Here is a 22106-nt window from a genome sequence, read left to right as displayed (position 1 = left end):
GGACAGAACACTGGCTTGGTAACTACAACACGTGGGTTCCTGCCCCACTCTCCAACCAACCAGTTAAATGACTTGGTAGGTACATCCCCAACCTCCTCTAAAAAGGCTGTACTAAAGCACCTACCATCCCCATCATTCTAAAGTATTCTGAAGTAAAGCGAGACCCGATGATTCCAGCTAAAGATAAAATTATACTCTCTATATAAAAAGTATCAGTAAATTTAATCCTTTTCTGTATATGGAATACTTTCACTTACAGGGGCCTATGTTAATATTCACAGGGAGTCTTCTAAAGTCCACTGGATGGTTACAGAGATTAAAAAAAAAACACTGAATCTAAAAGTAACTGCTTTAAACATAAAGCATTTTTTACACAGTGTCAACGCACACTTCATCTTCCAGGAATGTAACCGGCATGTACGTCAGTGGAAGACTGCACTTTGTTTCGCTGAAAATGTCACCCAAAGTTATTAATTGTTCCAGAAAATCACGCCATCAATGGCGCTGCGATTGGGGCGCTTCACCTGCCGAGACAACAGCCCTGTGTCAGCCTGCCCGTACCGGCGGTGCACGCAACCACGTGACTAAGATTGGAGACTAACAGTCTTACGACCAACTTCCAACTGGCAATTCAGAGATACAAAACATGAGATCTCCCAGAATTTTGCTTAAAATGCTTCCTGTTATTGCCATCCTTTTTTCGGTATGGCACAAAAAGCAATTTATGTTGTGAAGCTTATATACTGACATTATTTATTTTGGCACTGCTCAGTAGTTTATCTTACTGACTGATCCTCTCCCCCAGAAGCTACCGCATGAATTTTCCACAGCTTCATAAATTCCTGCTTCTTTCACCAATTCTTCCTTTGCCTTCACTGATTTCACAGGGAATGATATTTAAAAATAAATACGTTGATATTTTGTAACTACTCCATTACACATGATTACATAAGGAATTACTGTGATAATATGTTAGAAATAAAGCCAGCTCGCCCTTCTTCGCAGTTGAGCGGTCTGAGAGTAATCTCCCTCTTTACCGCGTTTTAGTGAGTCTGGGTTTTAGTGTCCCTCCCAGCAGTACTGTTTGTTACTGTCTCCACCCATGCTCCTGCACCTTCATTTACCTGTGCTTCTGAAACAGGATGTGTTTTCATCTTTTTTTCTCTGAAATCCAAACTTATTAATTATAAGTAGATGCAAACATCTGAATGCCACACTGTATCTTTTAGTGTAATGATGCCTGTAAATCTGACATATACGTTGTTTTATAATGAACTGTGGCTACTGTCGTTAGGTGCCTTTCAGTGGATTTCTCCTTCGTAGTGAAAGCATTATCTATATTTGCAGTTGTCATTACATGTAGGTAACGAGTATAAACCAAAACCCACTGCCGTCAAGCCGACTCCGACGCATAGCGACCCTACACGACAGAGCAGAACTGCCCCATAGAGTTTCCAAGGAGCGCCTGGCGGATTTGAGCTGCTGACCTCCTGGTTAGCAGCCATAGCACTTAACACTACAAGGGTTTCCAGTAATGAGTACAGGTAGGTGATATTATTTATGAAATTCCTTTCAGAAGAGTTAATTACAGGATGCAGAAAGGGATACTGAGGGTGTTAGAGTTGAGAGCTTTAAACCCAGCAAAGGTACTGCCTCTCTTCAAAAGACCAAGCACAGGCAGGGCGAAGCTTCTAAGGATGAAGGATTCCACATGGGGCCAGTGTGATGTGACCCTTCAGGAAGAACACAGTGAGGAAACTACCAAGATGCAGGGGAAGAGCAGTGAGCACCGCCTGACAGAGGCATTCACAGAAAGCATCTAGGGAAACAGCTGGAATTGCTGAAGAGAGCCAGAGAAATTTATTAATGACCACAGAGGACTTCAAAAGAAGTGGCTGCCCCTGCAAAAGTCAACCTGCCAAGGCAGGAAGCATGATGCTCGCTTATGAAGCCGGAAATAGAGGACTTACTGCAGAACAAGGAATGGAGAAACTGCCTTCCCTCCTCCTTCACTTCCCAAAGACTTTCAGAATTCAGCAAAAAAAAATCAGCCAAGAAAATTTCAGAAAACTGATCTTGAACACAGTTCAAAGGTCCCTGAAATCTATCAGTCAGTGATTCCAGCACCAAAAAAAAAAACAAAAAAAAAATTCACTGAGCTTTATTTCCAGACAGCTCAATCAATCCGGTCCACACCATGCTCTCCCAGCAAAAATAAAACTCAAAAGGAAACCTTTGTAACGAAGTTTTTATGTTTTGGGTTTCCTTAATATTTGTAAAAGCATTATTTGCACATAATGCCATTTAGCTTCATCATCAATTTTACTGTTTTCATGGTTGAAATGGCTTTCCTTGTTGTAACATATAAAATCTACAGGAAACGTGACTTCTAACTGTCCTGCACGTGACCACTGTCCAAAAACCAACTAAGGCCTAACTGCAGGATCACGTATGGTCCTATCTTTTACCCTTTCCTTCACATCATTTCACTAGTCACCATTTGTCTACAACCTCAAAATCTTTTAAAGTCTGCCATTTGCAATCATTTTCAAAAAAAATTCTATGGTAAGGGTATAGAACAGGCAGCTTATGAGTGAAGCCTAAGAATTAATCAGGGATTAGCTCAACAGAGGAGCCTATAAGAAATAATGAAATAATACAAACACACCTGAGATTGACAGGGAATTAAAAAGACAAACCACAGAAATCTTAGGTTATAAAAAAGGAAAAAGAATATAGCTGCATAAAAAGGTGTTCTTCGGAAAGTGAGAACATATATATGACAAAAGATTTTGGCTACTCAGAGGAAAGCTATTAAAAACTGAAGAGAAAATAAATTAACCCTCAATCACAAATAATTTAAAAACATTTAAAGCCAAACAAGGTATGAAAAAATTAAGAGCTAGATCACAACTGGCCAGAACCCTTGTTAACAGAAAAAAATGATAAAATACTTCGCAGTCAAGTCTAAAGTCAGCAAAGAGGCAGATGTTTATATTGTACTTCATGAAATCCAAAATACAATTCAAAGTATACAAAACTTAGAGGTCTTGAAGAGTCAAGATGTGTGTGTGAGACGCCAATACTCAGCAAGTCAGCCGCAGTCTAAGCATCAGTAACAAAGTGAACTCAGGACTGTGCACGTGAACAGTCTGTGCTCTAAGACTAGGCAATCGCTAAGACGAATGCTTCTCCAACTGGGAAGTGTGTGCCCTCTGCGACGGGGGTGCCCTCTGGAAAATGCACCCACATACTCATTTTACTTTAAGAGTTAAAACACATGTGGGTATGTTATGGAGAAGAATCCCAAATGTGTATTACTTCTAATGACAAAATACAAAATATTCACAAAAATCTCTTGTTTTTCCTGGCCATTATGGTGATGTTAGCAGTTAGATAAAACCCTGGTGGGAAAGTCTTAAGAAGTGCAGCTTCAGATACAGCTTAAGAGGGCAATAAATTATTTTAGGAATCAACATACGTAGAAATGGACATATTAAAATGTGTATTTGCCTGTTTATTTCAAATAACTCAGTATTTTTCAATCATGACCCATCCCCCAAGAGCCTGAAGTACCCCCAAAGAAGTACTTTAAATGGCAATGCTTACTTAGGAAACCAATTTAATCCCAGGTGCTCTGTCTTGGAATACAATATTCTTTCCACCATGTCATAAAGTGGTCTCCAGGGTAACTCCAAATCATCTCTTGAAAGAAGTTCCTTTTTCCTAATTAAAAAAAAAAAAAATTAAATAGGTGTGTATGTATCACACATACACCCTCCAGACAAAGGACAGTTATTAAATTTTGCTGCTCATCACAGTGAGTTTTGCTTTATCCAATCCAAGCCACTCAGTGGCAGAATATGGTATTAGGAAGACAACGCGCCAGGTTCTTGATACTGCCCAGACCTCCAAGAGCACCAGGCAAAAATGTGCGTTTAAATCTGTGCCCCCATTACTGCAGGTGAATTTCTCATTTTTCTATCTGATCATAGACCATACTATCTAGGGAGTATGCAACATTTCTAGCACCGTGCTTGCTAGGTGCTTGGAGAAAAGCAAAGCAATACACGATTCGTCTTCAGGGGACTTAGAACCTACATAAGGGATGAGAATTAGCATAAATGAAACAATTAGCCAACATACACTCCAATAAGAAGGCTTCATGGAGAGGTGGAATTTTAATTAAAAGGCTAACACACACGGTTAAACCTATGGCAAAGTTTTCTGTAATCTTTTTACCAAACTAACAATTTGGGAGTTGATCTGCTCACTAAAGAACACTTAGTCCTCACTCCCTAAAATCTTAAAAACAAAACAAAATTTAGCAGAAATCACAGAACACTCACTTACTTTAACAAGTTGATCAAGAGACGGGAAAATCCCTGCATCATGCTGATTTCCAGTTTTGGAATTGATACCAGCTCATACAATAACTTGACAAAAAGAACATGATCTTCTTTGCTAAATTTTCTCCCATAAAGTCGAATATATCTATGAGAGAAAAATAAACACATCTGCCTTTAAAAATATGTATGCTGAAACCTTAATTTCAAATTCCTCTGAGGTCAGGCATTTGATATCCATTCTCATCATTATACAGCAAATTATTCTATGTATTAGTCATGAGATTACCAAATAAATACTTTCATAACAAAACGCTTATAATGATAAGTGAGTTCCCATCAACATTTAATGACCAGTTAAAACACTACTGTCTTATTGCTATTTGCTCTTAACTGGCCTTTGGCCATAAGTAAACTACAAAAAAGAGTTCCTTTATCCCTTGCTTTACGAAGAAAGTACTCACTCAGATAAATATCTACTGAAATTACTCTGAAACAGCATATCACAACATAATTAAAAGTGAAGAGCAAGAGAGTATAAATATAAAAGCTTATTGTATTAACCATAAGAATCTTTTAAGAATACAGACAGCTTACTGAGAATCCCAAGAGTTAACTCGTAATCATAACAAAGTTACTTCCGAAAGTATTTTATCTTCAATTATACATTTTCAACTTTTTTTTTTTAACCAAGTGTTCAAAAGCAGGAAAAGACAGTCTTTTTAACAAGTGGTGCTGAGAAAAAATTGGGATGTCCATTTGGAAAAAAAAGAAACAGGGCCCATACCTCACACCATACACAAAAACTAATTCAAAATGGATCAAAGACCTAAATATAAAACCAAAAACTAAAGATCACTGAAAAAAAAAAATAGGGTCAACTCCAAAAGCCCTAATACACAGCATTAACAGGATAACCACCCACTGCCGTACGAACCATAATTAACAATACACAAATACCAGAAGGCAAGGTAGATAATGGATCTTCTAAAAATTAAACTTATGCCCATCAAAAGATTAAAAAGAGAACCTACACACTGGGAAAACACTTTGGGCTATAACAAATCCAACAAAGGTCTAATCTCTAAAACCTACAGGAAAATCCAACACCTCTAAAACCAAAAGGCAAATAATCCAATCAAAAGATGGGCAAAGGATATGAACAGACACTTCACCAAAGACGACATTCAGGCCGCTGACAGACACATGAGGAAATGTTGTGATCGCCAGCCATTACAGAAATGCAAATCAAAACTACAAGGAGATATCTCACCCTGGTATTACTGGCACAAATAAAAAAAACAGAAAATAACAAATGTTGTAGAGGCTGCGGGTAGACTGGAACTCTTATACACTGCGGATGGGAATGCAAAATGGTATAACCATTTTGGAAAACGATACGGCGCTTCCTTAAAAAGCTAGAATTAGAAACACCACAGCAATTCCACTCCTAGGAATACATCCTAGAGAAATAAGAGCCATCACACAAATCAATACATGCACACCCATGTTCACTGCAGCATTATTCACAATAGGAAAAAGATGGAAAATCTAAGTGCCCATTAACAGGTGAATGGATAAACAAACTATGGTACATACACACAATGGAATACTACCCAACGATAAAGAACAATGATGAATTTGCGAAGCATTTCACAACATGATGAGTCTGGGGGGCATTATGCTGAGTGAAAAAAGTCAATCACGAAAGTACAAATATTGTATGAGACCACTATTATAAAAATAGATGAAAAGATTTACACAGAAAAAAAAAATCAATCTTTGATGGTTACAAAGGAGGGGATGGGTGAGGAGGGAAAACACTAAACAGACAACAGGTAAGTGGTAACTTTGGTGAAGGGTAAGACAGTACTGGGGAAGCCAGCAGAACTTGTACAAGGCAAGGTCATGGGAGATTCACAGACACATCCAGACTCCCTGAGGGACCGAATTACTGAGCTGAGGGCTGGGGACCATAGTCTCAGTAACATCTAGCTCAACTGGCATAACAGAGTTTATACAGAAAATGTTCTACATCCTACCTGGGTGAGTACCGTCTGGGGTCTTAAAAGCTTGTGAACAGCCATCTAAGATACTTCACTGGTAGCACCCCATCTGGGGCAAGAGAGAATGAAAAAAACCAAAGACACAAGGAGAAGATTGGTTGAAAGGGCTACCGGACCACAACTACCATGGCCTCCACCAGACTGAGTCCAGCACAACTAGATGGTGCCCAGCTACCACCACTGACTGTTCTCACAGGGATCACAATAGACAGTCCTGGACAGAGGTGGAGAAAAATGTAGAATAAAATTCTAAGTAACAAAAAAAGACCAGACTTACTTGTCTGACAGACTGGAGGAACCCTGAGAGTACGGCCCCCGGACACCCTTTTAACTCAGTACTGAAGTCATTCCTGAGGTTCACCATTTCAGCCAAAGATTAGACAGGTCCATAAAACAAAAGGAGACTAACTGGACATACCAACCCACGGTCAAGGATGAGAAGGCAGGATGGGACAGGAAACCTGGCAATGGGGAACGCAAGGTCTAGAAGGGGAGAGTGTTGACAGGTCGTGGGGTTGGCAACCAATGTCACAAAACAATATGTGTATTAATTGTTTTATGAAAAACTAATTTGCTCTGCAAAACTTCATGTAAAGCACAGCTAAAAAAAAAGTATTCAGTAGCATTAACTAAAAACAAACATAAGAAAAAGGTGTCCCAAGAAGCAAGAATGACTAATTATAGCATATTTAAGGATTCAGATGTAACTTACAAATTTTATTTAGAAAAAGTTCCTGAACACTTAAAACTCTTTTGAGTAGGGATTATTTTATAAACAAATACATAAATTAACAGAAAACGACAGCATTAATATTGCTTACATGTTTAGCATCTCTCCTCCCCAATAGCTAAGATTAAATTTTTGTATAACTTCTACAGTTAGGGCACCTGACTGCTTTTCCATTGTCCAGAAAATCCTCAAAATTCCTAGTCTACAAAGAGCACTTTTTAAAATTTTCTTCGGCTGTTCTGTATTCAGTTCTTCTCTGTCCTTTCAAGGTATTTAGGCAGTAGGAGGAGAGATGAAGATGATTAACTGGTCCATATAAAAACCCATGACCTAGGAGACAAGGCAGGAATGGGGTGTGAGGACAGAGGCAGAGCAATGAGACCTGGGGGACTGTTTTGACTCTGCCAGTAATTACCGCGAAACTTTCTTAACCACTCTGGACTGGTGAAGCAAATGGATTAATGACGACGATATATATCTAGACCCTAAATCCAGGGCTGCCAGAGGTACTTCACACGGTTCCTGAAGCCTCTCTCAATTTCACTCTCAATTTGGAAGTAAAAGTTCAGAATCATTTAAGTGCAGTTTTAAAATGAAAACAAACAGTATCCCTAAAAATTGGCAGAAGTTTTTAAGATAAAACAGAAGCGTTCAAAGACACTGTTTTCAGGTGGCTGTCTCAGGGCCTGCTGGGACTCCAGAAGCCCCTGGGTAAGGCAGTCACCCTCCCCTGTGGTTAGGAATGCCTCTGGAAGAATTGGAGAAACAGTGAGCTGCGCCACCGAATAACCTGGCTACAGCCCATGACTTTTACTGCGGGAGGTACACACCTGTGTGCTCTCTACATCACATGCTGCAGAAGACAGCTGGGACATGAACTTCACAAAGCCCCAAGCTTAACCCTCTAAGAGAAGTTTATCAATTCGATGTCATCTATCCCACCTGCTTAGTACACAGCCTAAATTCCTTATCAGAGATATAAAACTACTAAAATAACACTATTCATTTATTTAAAAAAAAAAAATTCCTGATAAATTCATTTATTAGGAATGGTAAAATTGACATATTGTTTGAAGGAATTAAAAAAAAAAAAGGCCAAGAAGTGGGATTACTAGAAGGGCTACAACAATCTGAACACAAAACTAGCCATTTTAGGGGGATTACTCAGAAAACGTCTATTGCCCTCTGTTCCTTGCCGAACAGCAAGTGGTTTCTTATCCTAGCATTTCTCAAAATGTGGTCCAAGACAGCACTAACCATAATGAAAAAAAATTCATTGACCTTCATTACAATTAAGAACTTCTATTTACAACAACCAAACAAACAAAAAAAAACCAAACCCAGTGCTGTAAAAACACGCTATTCAAAAGCGAAAAGCCCAGTCAGATATCTGCAATACATTTATCTAACAAAGGACTCATATCCAAGTTAAATAAAGAACTCCTACAAATTAGTAAGACACAAATCAATAAGATACAAATCATTAAAACACAACCCCTAATAAAAAAAAGGGGGGGGCAAGGCATTTCTCAAAAGATAACATCCAGATAACTAACAAGCATGTAAAAAAGTACTCAACGTTATTCATCAGTAAAAGCAAATTGAACTCACAATACGGTACTTTACACCTAAAAACATCTGAAACCATCAACTAAAAAAACCACTTTTTTTAGACTAAATAAGAAAATTTACAGAATATACGATGTCTTTACAATCAACAGCTTTCCAGGATTTAAAAAAAAAAAACGGTGGTTGGAGGAAGATTGTTAAACATTCATAACACTGATTTAGGAAATAATATTGGAGTCATTATTCCCTGTCCTTGAGCAGAGAGAATGTGACCCAGCTGGAGCTGGACTCAAAAGGACTCACAAGGACACATCAACTGGGCCTTGAGATATAAAGAAAATGGACAGGATAATCTTGGAAAACACATCTTTTAGGGAGCCTTTTATGGAAGCCAATCTAACAGAACACAGAAGACTTTCCACCCTTATCTTTTTCTGTTAGCATTTAGTGAATAGAAAATTTGTTGGACCAATGAAGACCCTCCTGACTGTCCTTCCTTGAAACCTGTGAAGAAAGGCTATGCAAACCACAGCATCACAGTTTCTAGCCAATCTGTGAAAAGATGAAGCTTTCAATGGTTTTGCCCACTTTGTAATGTTAACATACACCGATTTTATCACATTCCTTAGACTCCGCAGACATGCCTGTGGCAGCATGCTTGCCCTTTTCCCATTCTTGCCCATTCTGTAATATTTGCTTGGACTTGGACAGACATGGCTGTGGCAGCATGCTCGTCCATTTTCCCATTCTTGCTTATTCAGTAGTTTCCTTGGATTCGGGCAGCCATGGCTGCAGTAGCATGCTTGCCCGTTTTCCACTCTTGCCTATTCTGTAATATTCTTTGGACTTGCACAGACATGGCTCTGGCAGCATGCTTGTCCACTTCCCACTTTTGAACTTTTGAATATATGCCAAATAAAACTTTCTTTTTGCTCTACTAAACTTTGTGATGTTTTTACCTTATAACATCAGTAAAAACGCTAATGAAAAATTTCTTTAAAAGAAATATGCAGGGATTAATTTTAAAATAAAGCTTTACTAAAATACAAAATATTTCAATAAATGGTAAGACATAAAAATTTTCTGAAATGCCCCTTCCCACCTGACAGTTAGGGCTAAATAACAAGTATTACAACAAGGGAAAATACCATGACCAATGGAATCCATAAGCAACCCTAAACATTAGTCTTAGTAACTTCGACTCTGTCCCCAACCCTCCAAATGCACTCTTCAGTGTAGCTGTATCAGTTCTAGTCTTTCTATCTTCCTGAGGGTCACCAAATAGAAAACATCAAAAAAAAGAAGGCAAAAGTAAGCAAACTGAAGTTCAGGAGTAAATTACCCTGACTTTATTCCAGGACTAAGTTCCTCATCATTCTATGTGATGTTAAATAGGTACGTAACTCCTCACTGCTAGAAAGTGAGTAGTAACAAGATTAAATGGCCTTTCTCCTAAACCCACCGGTCCTCTTCTCAAATAGCTGTTTATTCAAAAAGATTTCTAGAGCACGTGACATGTACAGGACACAGGCTAAGCTTTAGCGGACAATACAGAATGGCTCAGATACTCCTCTTGGGCAAGGAACTCAAAGTCTGGTGTGAGAAGACAGGCACCTGCAAAACTAAACATAAAGAAATGGGATAAATGAAGTACTATGAGAGTTTTGGAGCACTGGTGGCTCCATGGTTAAGAGCTCAGCTGCTAACCAAAAGGTTGGCAGTTCGAACCCACCAGCTGCTCCTTGGAAACCCTTTAGGACAGTTCTACTCTGTCCTATCCAATCACTATTTTCAGTTTACAGATTGGTGGTGCAGTGGTTAAAGCGCTCCACCACTAACCAAAAGGTCGGTGGTTCGGCTCTGGGGGATAAAGATGTGGCAGTCTACTCCCATAAAGATTACAGCCTTGGAAACCCTACAGGCAGTTCTGTGTCCTTTAGGGAAGTAATTTGCAAGGCCAGTGGGTGAGATGGTCAATTTACCAGTTTTTATCTCTGTTCCTCCATATTAAATGGCTTTCCTGGAATTCCTCCTTATCTATCCAAATCCTACCTCAAGGCTCAGCTGCAGTTCTCCCTCCCCTGGGTAGAATTCCTAGGGTTCAAAACCCAGGGAGTTTCCCTTCCTGTGGACACAGACTATGGCACAAGGGTTCTGAGCAAGAGCTCTGTGATCGGCAGGCAAATCAGCTGTTACATAACTCAGTGAGCCTTGTTTCCTCAACAGTAATACTGGGGTAATAAATGTACCTACATTTCACAGGGTTGTTTGTGAGGATTTAAATGAAATAATGAATGGAGAGCACTCAGCACAGTGTTGCACATTCTAAGCCCTCAGCATAAGGTAGTTAGCACCTATGCCATGCATCTAACAATTTCTTAATTTCTCATAAGATGCCTCAGGTTACTGACTTAATTGTGGTAAGTATACGCATAACAAAACATTCACTATTTTTTACATGTACGACATTTTTTACATGTATGATTCAGTGATACTAAGTTCATCACACTGTGCAAAAGTTACTGGTATTTTTTTTTAACTGTTGTAACTTTGCATTTTCATTCTTTGTATCTTTATATCTCAGGAAGTAGGAAACCCTGGTGGCGTAGTGGTTAAGCGCTACGGCTGCTAACCAAAAGGTCGGCAGTTTGAATCCGCCAGGCGCTCCTTGGAAACTCTACGAGGCAGTTCTACTCTGTCCTATAGGGTCGCTATGAGTCAGAATCGACTTGACAGCAGTGGGTTTATCTCAGGAAGTAGGTGTTGATTATGTGATCTGAAATACAGAAAGACACCTGTATTAAATCAATAGTGTTCAAGAATTTCTGGCCACAATCCACTGTAACAAACATATCATAACCCAGTACACACGTACACACACATATACATATAAAATTGAACAAAGGCCATGAACAACATTCATTCTTAGTACTTTCAAATTCACTCTGATGATTCTAGCATACCAAACCAAACCCAATGCCTGTCCAGTCGATTCCGACTCATAGCGACCCTACAGTAAGTATAAATGCCACCCCCCCCCCCCAAAAAAAACTGTTCAAGACCTACTAAATCGATCTCACAACCCTTTGGTCATAATTCATATTTGGAAAATTATGTATAACACTTATAAATGAACACAGAGTTAAAAAACTGTAAGACAAAAAAGGTGATAAGGTCTTAAGATATTTCTGCCTGTTAAATTATGAATAAAAAAAATCACTTACCTAAGTCATTCCTGAATTTGTTAGAAATAGTGACTTTTCTCCTGTTGTACACAGACTAGAGATCTTTTGGTATATGACAGAAATTTGACAGCATTTTATCTACTGGGACCTCTGGAAGTAATCTACCTTTCAGGAATCTGCCCAAAATTCCCAATTCCATTCAAAATCCATTTGAAAAGAGAAATAAGAAAAAGAGTATGTGCCTGAAAATACACACTCACATGCAAAAGACTGTGTTCATAAAATTTCTTGCTCTAAAAACTTCCGCTTCATCCTTGGCTTAAAAAAAGGAAATTGTCAGAAAATGAAACACACCACCCACACAGAAGAGTCCAAAGATGACTACACATTCCATTTATGCTGCCGGACGTCGGATTATAAGGCATTTTTAATAATCCTTAAGCAACCACCAGCCTGGCTGAAGTACAATACTATTCTTACGCTATTTCGTAGCTGCAATGTCGTTAGTTCTTTCTTGGAAAGGAAAAAAAGCTCTTCCTGTATTTTTAAACTCAAAATTTAGGCTCCAGATATTGTGAAAAATTTTATTTTTTTAATTTGGCTGTTAGTCAAATTAGCATTAAAAAGGTAATGCCTACCCAGAATGTTACAGTTCATCTACCAAAAATCCTAATAATTATACTCTAGATTTTGTAAAACTAAATACTTACCTGTAACGGTATCACATTTTTTTAATGAAACAATCATTTATTTAAAAACGAAGTTCTCAAGTCCAACTCCCTGATGCAACCAATATATGTTTTCTCCTCTACTTAGCGTTGCTAAGCCCTCCCCCCACCCCATTTCCACTTTGGGTTATGAAACACACCACTCCCTTCCTTAACCCAACGCCTCCTTCTCTCCGCTCCTTTGGTTAAATATTTCCTTTGAACCCAATATTAAAAAAGACCACATCCCAGATCAATTTTCTCCATTTTGACTACAAAAGTAACAATTCCTTTGATTTGTATACTTGCTAGATTACAGAGAACATCAAAGTTAAGTCTGATATTAGTAAGTGTCTGTGAATGTAGCTGCCACTGTATACATGCTGGGGACAGAGAGGAGGAGAGGTGACTACTGAAGACATTGACCTGAACAGATCTCAAGGTACAGGAGGAAAAGTCGTATGCAAAGAATACTAAATCATGACCAGGGATCAAGACAGACTGCACTGAAAGGAAAGAAATGCTAAGTATAAGCCGAGTATTGCAGGAGCCAACCTCAAGATTCCCAACGGGCACATTTATGGTTTGTACTGCTTTTAACACTCCAGCGTCCATCTCAATGAATGTAGGCGTTTGTTTGCTTGCCTGCTTGCTTGAGCTTCTATGACTATGCTCTCAATTCACTGTTCACACAGAATGAATGAAACTTTGACCTAATTTTCTACAAAGGCAAGGGGGAAATAGATTTAGATTGTTTAAAAAAAAAAAAAAAATTGGGGTGTGGGGTGTCTCTCACTGAACAGAAAAAAGATGCTTTCCAGGTTACACCCTGAGAAAAACTGGTTTATAAGTTGTGTGCTTGTTTACTAACAAGCTCCCATGAAAAAATAACAAAAACTCCGAACACTAAATTTGCCTATCTTTCAATTAAAAATGTGTATTTCAAAGCCCACTGTATCTTGTAACACTGCAGCAAGAACACCTGGGAAATTGTCTGCATAATGACACACTCGGATCTCAGAAGAACAGAAGGGTAACAGTTGTTTTTCTCTTAACTGCCTTCCCCTGTGCCTCGGTGCGAGGCATTAAAATACACCAGTTTGAGATTTCAAGTACAGGTAGTATATTTAGAATTCATATTTTCCTTCTCCAAATTTCCTGATGCAGCTGCCACCTTGTCTGGTCTGTCCTAAATGAACAGAAATGTACAGAGAGAAAACACACACTGGAACTTCCAGAGGGCAGAAAGCTTTCACTGATGTAACCCAAGTGCCAAGTCAGTGTCTGGCCAAGCCAAAAAGGCATTTGAAAAAATAATTTGCTCAAAGAAGGCTGCATTCTGCCTCCACTACTCTATCAAATTACGCACTAACCTCTGAGTCTCAGTGTCATCACTTTGACCGTGGAGGCAACTCAAAGAGTACTTGTTATCCCAGGACTGATTCTAAGTCTCCAAATTTAAGAGCATGGGGGGAAAAAAGATGCCATAATATAGAAATGCTGACTAATGAGTTATTTTCATCTTTGTCCATGAGGTCTCTGTGATAAGTCTCAGGCAAAACAATGCAACTGAAATGCAAACTCAGAAGTGACTTAACAACTGCTGCAAGAGAAGCACAATTTCCCGAGGCTGATGAAAATGATACCGGATTATTCATTTTTTTAGGTTTGATAATGGTATTGGAACTGTGGGTTTTTTTTTTTTTTAAGCCCTTTCTCTTAGAGACACACAGTGGAAACACTGACGAATGAAGTAATACGCTTCACAATAATGAAGGGAGATGATGGAAGAACATGACTGGTCATGAATTTGTAACTGTTGAAGATGGGTGATGGGTACACAGGGGTAGGGTTCATTACTATGTCTTCTTTTGTATATGTTTGATATTTTCTATAACAAAGGTTTAAAGCAAACAAATGTTTCAATAAATATTTAAAAATTGTACAAATCAAAATCAGATATATCCGTTGACAAATGAGATTGTGGCAGAAGCTCTCAGTTAACTCATGAAAACTAACATGGTGTTCAGAAGTGGTTAACTGATAGAGGCCTCAAATATTTTGAAAATGCTACATAAGTACGACCAAACTCATTGCTGTCGAGTCAATTCCAACTCATAGAGGACCCACAGGACAGAGCAGAACTGCCCCACAGGGTTTCCAAGGAGTGGCTGATGGACTTGAACTGATGACCACTGCGCAACGAGGGCTCCATAAGTATGACAGTCCTACCAAATAAATAAACAATAAAGGATACTTTACTGTGATGTTATAAAACTTTGTCAGAAACATCCATGTCCCCCAAAACTGCTTATGTGTTCCCTCCCCCCATGGAAAATCAACTTGCCCACTACAAAGACATTTTGGTTCCCATTTTAAGTGCGGTCACTTCTGAACATCTTCATCTACCACTTCTCCTACCTGGTTATCACTGATGAATGTGATAATTTGTCAATTTGGTCACTATAAGTTGGGGGCCAACTAGACAGCAGCTAACAACCACCTTGACTAAACTTTCATTTCTGGTGGTTGTATAATCTAATCAAATACATCACGTGGTTTCAGCTGGGGTAATCCAACTTCTGCCAGGAAGGGTACATGATGTTCTCAGTAACAGACAACTGAGGTTTCCTTCTATAAGGGATCAACAGTTTAGTTAGCTAAGGAGATGATTCTCAGTGTAACATAGTCAGGTCACTGCAAAGCGGCATCAAGTACATTTTACTGTAACAAAACCAGGATTTAAATTTGCTTCATATGACACCAAATCCACACACACATTTACAAAAATCAAAATTCTGTTTAAGAAAGAACGGAAAAGAGAAGTGAGCGCGGGTGGGGTAAGCTTCTAGGAAACAGTCGCCCATTCACTCCTTCTCCCTCCCCTTTCCTCACTTCCTCCAGGCCAGTTTAAAGGGACACCGAGCCAGAAAGGCCCTCGGGGCCATTTAAGCCCAGGAACTTTTTAAACAGTTTGCTGCTCTGATGCCTGGAGCAGGCTTCTCTTATCAAAAAAATATTAATAAAAAAAAAATCAATGCAGTTTTCATCTGCCCGAGAAGCCCACTTTTTTGTTTAACATTTTGTTTTTATAAGCAGTCCGATGCTAAAATTTAAAAGGTTGAAAAACTAAGTCTAACATCCTCCATCCAAATGAAGAACCTAAAGCTACGAGAGGCCGAGGGTAAGCACTACAAGCGGATGAGGTTATCGGCAAAAAGCCAGGTAGATGACTGAGGTCTTCAGGCTAGATTTCACTGCCTCTTGTGAAAAGTCCGGAAAGGCAGGAGGAGAAAAGCTGAGTTCCCTTCATTCTTACTCGGGCCATACAAGCTATCTACTGACACCTTTCACTGAAGGTACCCAAGAGCTGTTTCCACTGCCCTTTTCCGAAAACCACTAATTTACGCCTCCCTTCTCTCATTTATTTCCTCCCTTCTTGAAGACTGGCCCTGTGACATACTACATCACAAAATCGCTCTTGAACAGGCAGTTTTAATCCTTTAAACTGGCTTGCAAAACAGCTTGTATTACATTACAGGGCCAATTTTTATAACACACAGAAATAACCTTTCTTAACAGAGATGATAGACAGACTTCACATCTCAAGATGGATTGAAACAATTACGTTAACTACCGAAATGCGGTGAAAAGTCAAAAGAGGCGGAGGGAGGGCCAATGCAGATTAAGAGTGTCTCCCAACTCAAAACTCAGCTCCACCCAGACCCGTGACACCCAGCTTAAGGGGCACGTCTCCGGCTGTGGATCCAATTCCAGGGCCTGTAAGCAGCATTTACACCCTGGTCTTCTTTAGGAAAGTTCTTGATCTATGCAAGTATTTCCAGTACTTTACAAACTGTTCAAACAGTCCTTGTAGAAAAATACACTCTGGATTACTTGAGGCTTTACAGGATATAAAAATAAAATCACAGAACACTCGGGCAGGAAGGGTTCTCAGGAATTATTTAGTCCAACCCCCTCGTTACACTTATAAGAAACTGTAATACAGGCTTAAGGAGCTTCCCCGCAGTGGAGGAGCGAGTGGCAGAAACCAGATTTTATTTACGTCACTATGTTTCCATCTTTCTATAAAGTCCTAAATATGATACCTATGGTCACACGTTTTGGCATCGTTAGATACACACTTATGCAGCACGCAGGTCTTAAAGCACAGCAAGCACGTCTGTAAACAGGTCACCTTAACATATGACTTACGAGAAAAACACACAACCAAGATCACAACTTGCCCCAAAATGTCACATACTGCAATCCCAGGAACCAGCTTGCAGCATTTCACCACTGCTCCAAAATAAAGCTCTACCTGATGGCATTTCCTGCTGGTTATTTAGACACACATGACTAAAGGGCTCATCACCATTAAGCCATCTAACTGCAATCCTGCCCTAAACACACAGGGGTGTTCCACTGTAGCCCTTTCTAGTAAAAGCTCCTCTTATCAAATAAGGCCAACAACAACAAAACCCTAGGTGCTAATTTACCAAACCCGGTAACAATAAAGATTTCAGACAACAATGCCTTACTGTGCAGAGCCTTTGTAGGTTCCAGGTTCAAAAATCCAAGCCAGATATGCTTCACACATTGGCCTATTTATACACACAAATCTGAAACCAGCTGTTTGTGTCCACAAAAACTGTACTCTCTGGCAGACCTAACGCAAGTGATGAAAACGGGCGTTTACTGCAACTGCCTCTTTTTAGTGTGCCTGAGGACCAAACAGCTAGGGAGCTCACATGAAAACCATCATTTGATTTTAATCATTTACTCATCTTCCCCTTTTGATGAAAAGCAGTTCTCTGCCTGCTGGAGTCCTTTCTTTCCAAGTTTCCTCCGGATCCTAACGCCACAAACTTTTTTACACTCTAAGTTAAAGAGGAGGGTTGTTAACCTCGACATCTTATGGTCACCTTTTGTAGAGGACAAATTAAGTGCTTCAGTTTTGCTTCTTTTTATTTAAAAAGGTTAATTACTCCCAGTCCTCCCCTAAAAGGCAACAAATTTGTCAGAGAGCCCCTAATAACTGGCAGGTAAGGGCCATCCCATGTGACAAAATGGAAAGATGATGAATGCATTACAAAACGCTGAGTCATCACTCAGCACACTCAGCAGATTTGGGTAAACACTGTCCAAGTGACTTCTGTCTTGTGTGCGTTTGCCCGTCTGTATCCACAGGCATCGACCTACAAAGTTAGCAGGACTTCGTGTACAGTTTATCAAACAGGACACCGCAAGATTCTTTTTTAAAAAGTTCTTCCAACACAGTGAAGATGCACTTCTAGCAAATAAAGTCTCTAACCTTTTCCCCCCACTATCTATTTTTACTCTCCCCCCCCACCCCAATTTCAGGGACACTATAGTTTGGACCTAGTTTACTAAAAACAAATCAACAAAATAGAACTCTTGAAACTCACTTAGGCAATCCAGGTTCCTCAGAATGACCCAAAAACTGACACAAAACTAAAACACAATTTGAAAAAAAAGGGGGGGGGCGGTGGGAAAGAAAACTGACAGAGCCTGATGCTAAGAAAGCACTGGACAGGGCTCTTCCTTGTCTTCCTTAGTATTATAAAGGTCTTTTCAAAGGAAATGTCAACAACGGCGGAACGTACAGTTTTCCCGGGTTCGAGACTCAACACTAACTCAGCTGTCGGTTCTAGTCTACAGCCAGTGCACTGCCCAAGGATGGGCTGAGGGATGATTCCACAGAGACTGAGCAGGCCCAGAAAAGAAGAACCCAGAACTTTCCTTCCGGTCTCCTTCGCATTCAGAAACCGCGGGCAGAAAAGTTACTAGATGGGAATTGAGGGATGTGAGGAGGTGAGTACCTTGGGGGAAAGAGAACCTGAGGAAGCTCGGGGGAAGCCAAGAGGTCCCTCCCCTGAAGACGAGTTGTGTCTGTACAGCCCCAAACCGGCCATGGGCAACGGTCCACGGAGGACTCTTGGGGCCAGTCAGGTGCCCCCGGCTCCCCAGAGCCCTGTGGGTCGGAAGACAACAACCCAAACCCTTGGGGGAGGAGCGGAGGGCGGAGGAGCTCGGAGAACCATGGAAGTCCCGCAGGAAAGTGGCAGGGAAGAGGCAAGGGGGCTTCCCAGGTTTCTGCAGCGGCTCTGGCTGGTGCCACAGCACCGGGACCACCGGCTCGAAACGCAGCCGAGCGCGGGGTCCAGGCGTCCCGGACAAAGGGGCGCCGCCGGCCGCCCTTGCCCTCGGTGCCGTCCCCGTCCCCGTCCCGCAGGCCTGGCACTTACGCCGAGAGTTTCCTGGTCCAGAAGAGGCCCCCGGGCCACAGCTCCTGCAGCTGCACCGCCCGGCCCAGGTTGTTTTTGATCTGGGCCAGCTGCAGGTCGGACTCGGCGTCCAGTCGCTCGGCGTAGGGCAGCAGCTTGTTGTAGACGATCTCCTTCTGCGGGACGAAGGCCCGCGGGCCCGGCTCGGGGCGCCCGCCCGGCTCCGGGGGGTCCCCGCCGCCCGCCAGCGCGACCGGCTCCATGAGCCCCGGGCCACCCCCGCCCCCTCCCGCCCGCGCCCGCCCCGGCCCCCGCCCCTTGCGGGCTCCGCCTCCTCCGCGTCGTCGTCGCCCTCGGCCCGACCGCTGGGCCCCCTCCCCTGGCCGGCGCGCTGACCTCCGCGCGGTCCCCGGTTCGTTGGTGGCGGCAGCGGCCGCTCCGCCCGCCCCACACCGGCTCGGCTGGTGACGCTGCAGTCGCCGGGCCGGGAGGTTCCGGAAGGGCCTCAAGTCACTTCCGGGGCGGGGCGCGGTTTGGGGCGTGGCCACGATGGGCGGGGCGGGGCGGGGCCGCGGCGGCGGCGGGAGCGGGAGCCCAGGGCGCCGAGCCTCGGTGGCCGCCGCCCGGGCGCCGAGCCCTCACCCCGGGCCTCACAGCCGAGCCTCAGGCCGGCCCGCCCGCCGGAAACGCGAGGCCGAATTCCGGGCTATTGTCCTGCCTCGCTGGGGTCGCGCGCTCCCTGCCCTCGGCAGCCCGAGTCGCCGTGCCTGCGGCAGGGGCGAGGACCTCCCGGTTCTGGGCTTCGAGGATTGACGGAAAAGCCTCGGTGCCTTGCGTGCATCCCGCTTGCTAAACTTAGAGATTTTTATTCTGTCCCCTCCAAGCCCCCGTCTTTCTGGAATTCTCCCGGCCGCCATCAGCCCAAAGAAAAACAATGGTTATTCATTCACCAAATAGTAATTGAATCAGTATAAGAGCACCTGCCTTCTGCCCTGCAGGGACTTTGAAATGGGGATGCGGACTAGTGACTGAGCAATTCAGAGACAGAGCTTTTAATGGCTGTGTAAGTGCAGGGTGCCTCGGGAACTCCAGGACCACAAACTGGAGGGATATCAGGTGGGTTCCTGGGAGTGAAACTTAATAGGTAGGAATTGAATATACAGGGAGCACTCTAGGAATTCAGAGAAGTTCAGGATGGCTGAAGATGGCTCGCAAGAAAGGAGAGTGTGGAAATGAGACTGACAAAAGCCCGAGGGGGTTTACATCTTTATCCTAAGGGCAACAGGAAAGGAAAGATTTTACGCATAGGAGTGGCAGGATAGGATTCGCATTTTAGAAGAATCACTGGCTTTGCTTGGGTTGGACAATGTTGGAACTGGAGGACTGGTTAAAAAACTGTGCAGTCATGTGGACGACAGAGGAATGGCCTCGTTGTCAGGTGAAATGTTTTGAGAGCTATTTCAGGAAGTAGAATGGTTGAGGCTTGGTAGTTGATTGAACATGAAGCGTGAAAGAGGGAAGAGACAGGAGGATGACAGATGTCTGGCTTGGGGGACTGTGTAGTGAAGCCCTTTGTTGAGAGCACGCCAGAGCAGAACAGGTTTGGAGGCAGAAATAGCAAAATGCTTTTGGGATGGTTACATATTTTGAGATATGGATCAGCAGGATGATCTAAACTGTAATATGGATTACCACACAAGTGGATAGGAGGGGATGAGATATCGTTGTTAGGTTCCGACTCACAGCGACCCTGTGTACAACAGAAGGAAACACTGCCCAGTCCTGCACCATCCTCATGATCCTTGTTATGCCTGAGCCCATTGTTGCAGCCACTGTGTCAATCCATCTTGTTGAGGGTCTTCCTCTTTTTCACTGACCCTCCACTTTACCAGACATGATGTCCTTCTGCAGGGACTGGTCCGTCCTGATAACTGGTCCAAAGTATATGAGACAAAATCTTGCCATCCTCGCTTCTAAGGAGCATTCTGGCTCTACTTCTTCCCAGACCGATTTGTTCATTCGTTTGGCAATCCATGGTATATTCAACATTCTTCCCCAACACCATAACTCAAAGATGTCAATTCTTCTTCAGTCTTTCTTATTCATTGTCCAGCTTTCGCACGCATATGAGGTGATTGAAAACATCGTAGCTTGGGTCAGGCACACCTTAGTTCTTTAAGTGACGTCTTTGCCTTTTTAACACCTTAAAGAGGTCTTTTGCAGCAGATTTGCCCAATGCAATGCGTCCTTTGGTTTCTTGACTGCTGTTTCCATAGGTGTCGATTGTTGATCCAAGTACAATTAAATCCTTGACGACTTTAATCTTTTCTCCATTTATCATGATGTTGCTTATTGGTTCAGTTGTGAGGGTTTTTGTTTTCTTTATGTTGAGGTGCAATCCATACTGAAGGCTGTAGTCTTTGATCTTCATCAGTAAGTGCTTCAAGTCCTCCTCACTTTCAGCAAGCAAGATTGTGTCGTCTGCATAACGCAGGTTGTTAATGAGTCTTCCTCCAATCATGATGCCCTATTCGTCATATAGTCCAGTTTTTTGAATTATTTGCCCAGCATACAGATTGAATAAGTATGATGAAAGGATACAACCCTGATACATACCTTTCCTGACTTTAAACCATGCAGTATCTTCTCGTTCTATTCAAACGACTGCACAATTGAGTGTTCTGGAATTCCCATTCTTTGCAATGTGATCCATAATTTGTTATGATCCACACAGTCAAATGCCTTTGCATGGTCAATAAAACACAGGTAGACATCTTTCTGGTATTTTCAGCTTTCAGCTGGGATCCATCTGACATCAGCAATGATATCCCTGGTTCCATGTCCACTTCTAAATATGGCTTGAATTTCTTGCGTTTTCTTGTCTATACACTGCTGCAGCCGCTTTTGAATGATCTTCAGCAAAATTTTACTTGCATGTGATATTAATGATATTGTTCGATAATTTCCACATTTGGTTGAATCATGTTTCTTTGGGATAGGCATAAATATATATCTCTTTCAGTAAGTTGGCCAGGTAGCTGTCTTCAAATTTCTTGGCATAGATGAGTGAGCACCTCCAGCATTGCATCCATGTGTGGAAACATCTCAGTTGGTATTCCGTCAATTTCTGGAGCCTTGTTTTCCACCAATATCTTCAGTGCAGCTTGAACGTCTTCCTTCAGTACCATTGGTTCTTGATCATATGCTACCTCTTGAAATGATTGAATGTTGACCAATTCATTTTGGTACCATGAC

At 41.9% G+C, this 22106-nt stretch overlaps 1 protein-coding gene across 2 annotated transcripts in view; it reads right to left on the bottom strand.

The window, feature by feature from the left end:
- Positions 1–19126, bottom strand: part of PSME4 (proteasome activator subunit 4) — a 95930-nt gene extending 76804 nt beyond the window's left edge. For both annotated transcript variants that reach the window (XM_049870141.1, XM_049870142.1), the window contains exons 1-3: positions 18873–19126; positions 4354–4494; positions 3610–3726 (exon numbers count right to left, since the gene is read on the bottom strand). In XM_049870141.1, the coding sequence (XP_049726098.1) occupies positions 3610–3726; positions 4354–4494; positions 18873–19114 (500 nt within the window). In that variant the 5' untranslated portion in view covers positions 19115–19126. The remainder of the gene's footprint in view (positions 1–3609; positions 3727–4353; positions 4495–18872) is intronic.
- Positions 19127–22106: the final 2980 nt, after the last annotated feature.

The sequence above is a fragment of the Elephas maximus genome, chromosome 26 (assembly GCF_024166365.1).
Source record: "Elephas maximus indicus isolate mEleMax1 chromosome 26, mEleMax1 primary haplotype, whole genome shotgun sequence".
NCBI classification, from domain to species: Eukaryota; Metazoa; Chordata; class Mammalia; order Proboscidea; family Elephantidae; genus Elephas; species Elephas maximus.
The sequence above is the reverse complement of the archived record's forward strand: the minus strand, read 5'-3'. Positions and strand labels throughout refer to the sequence as shown.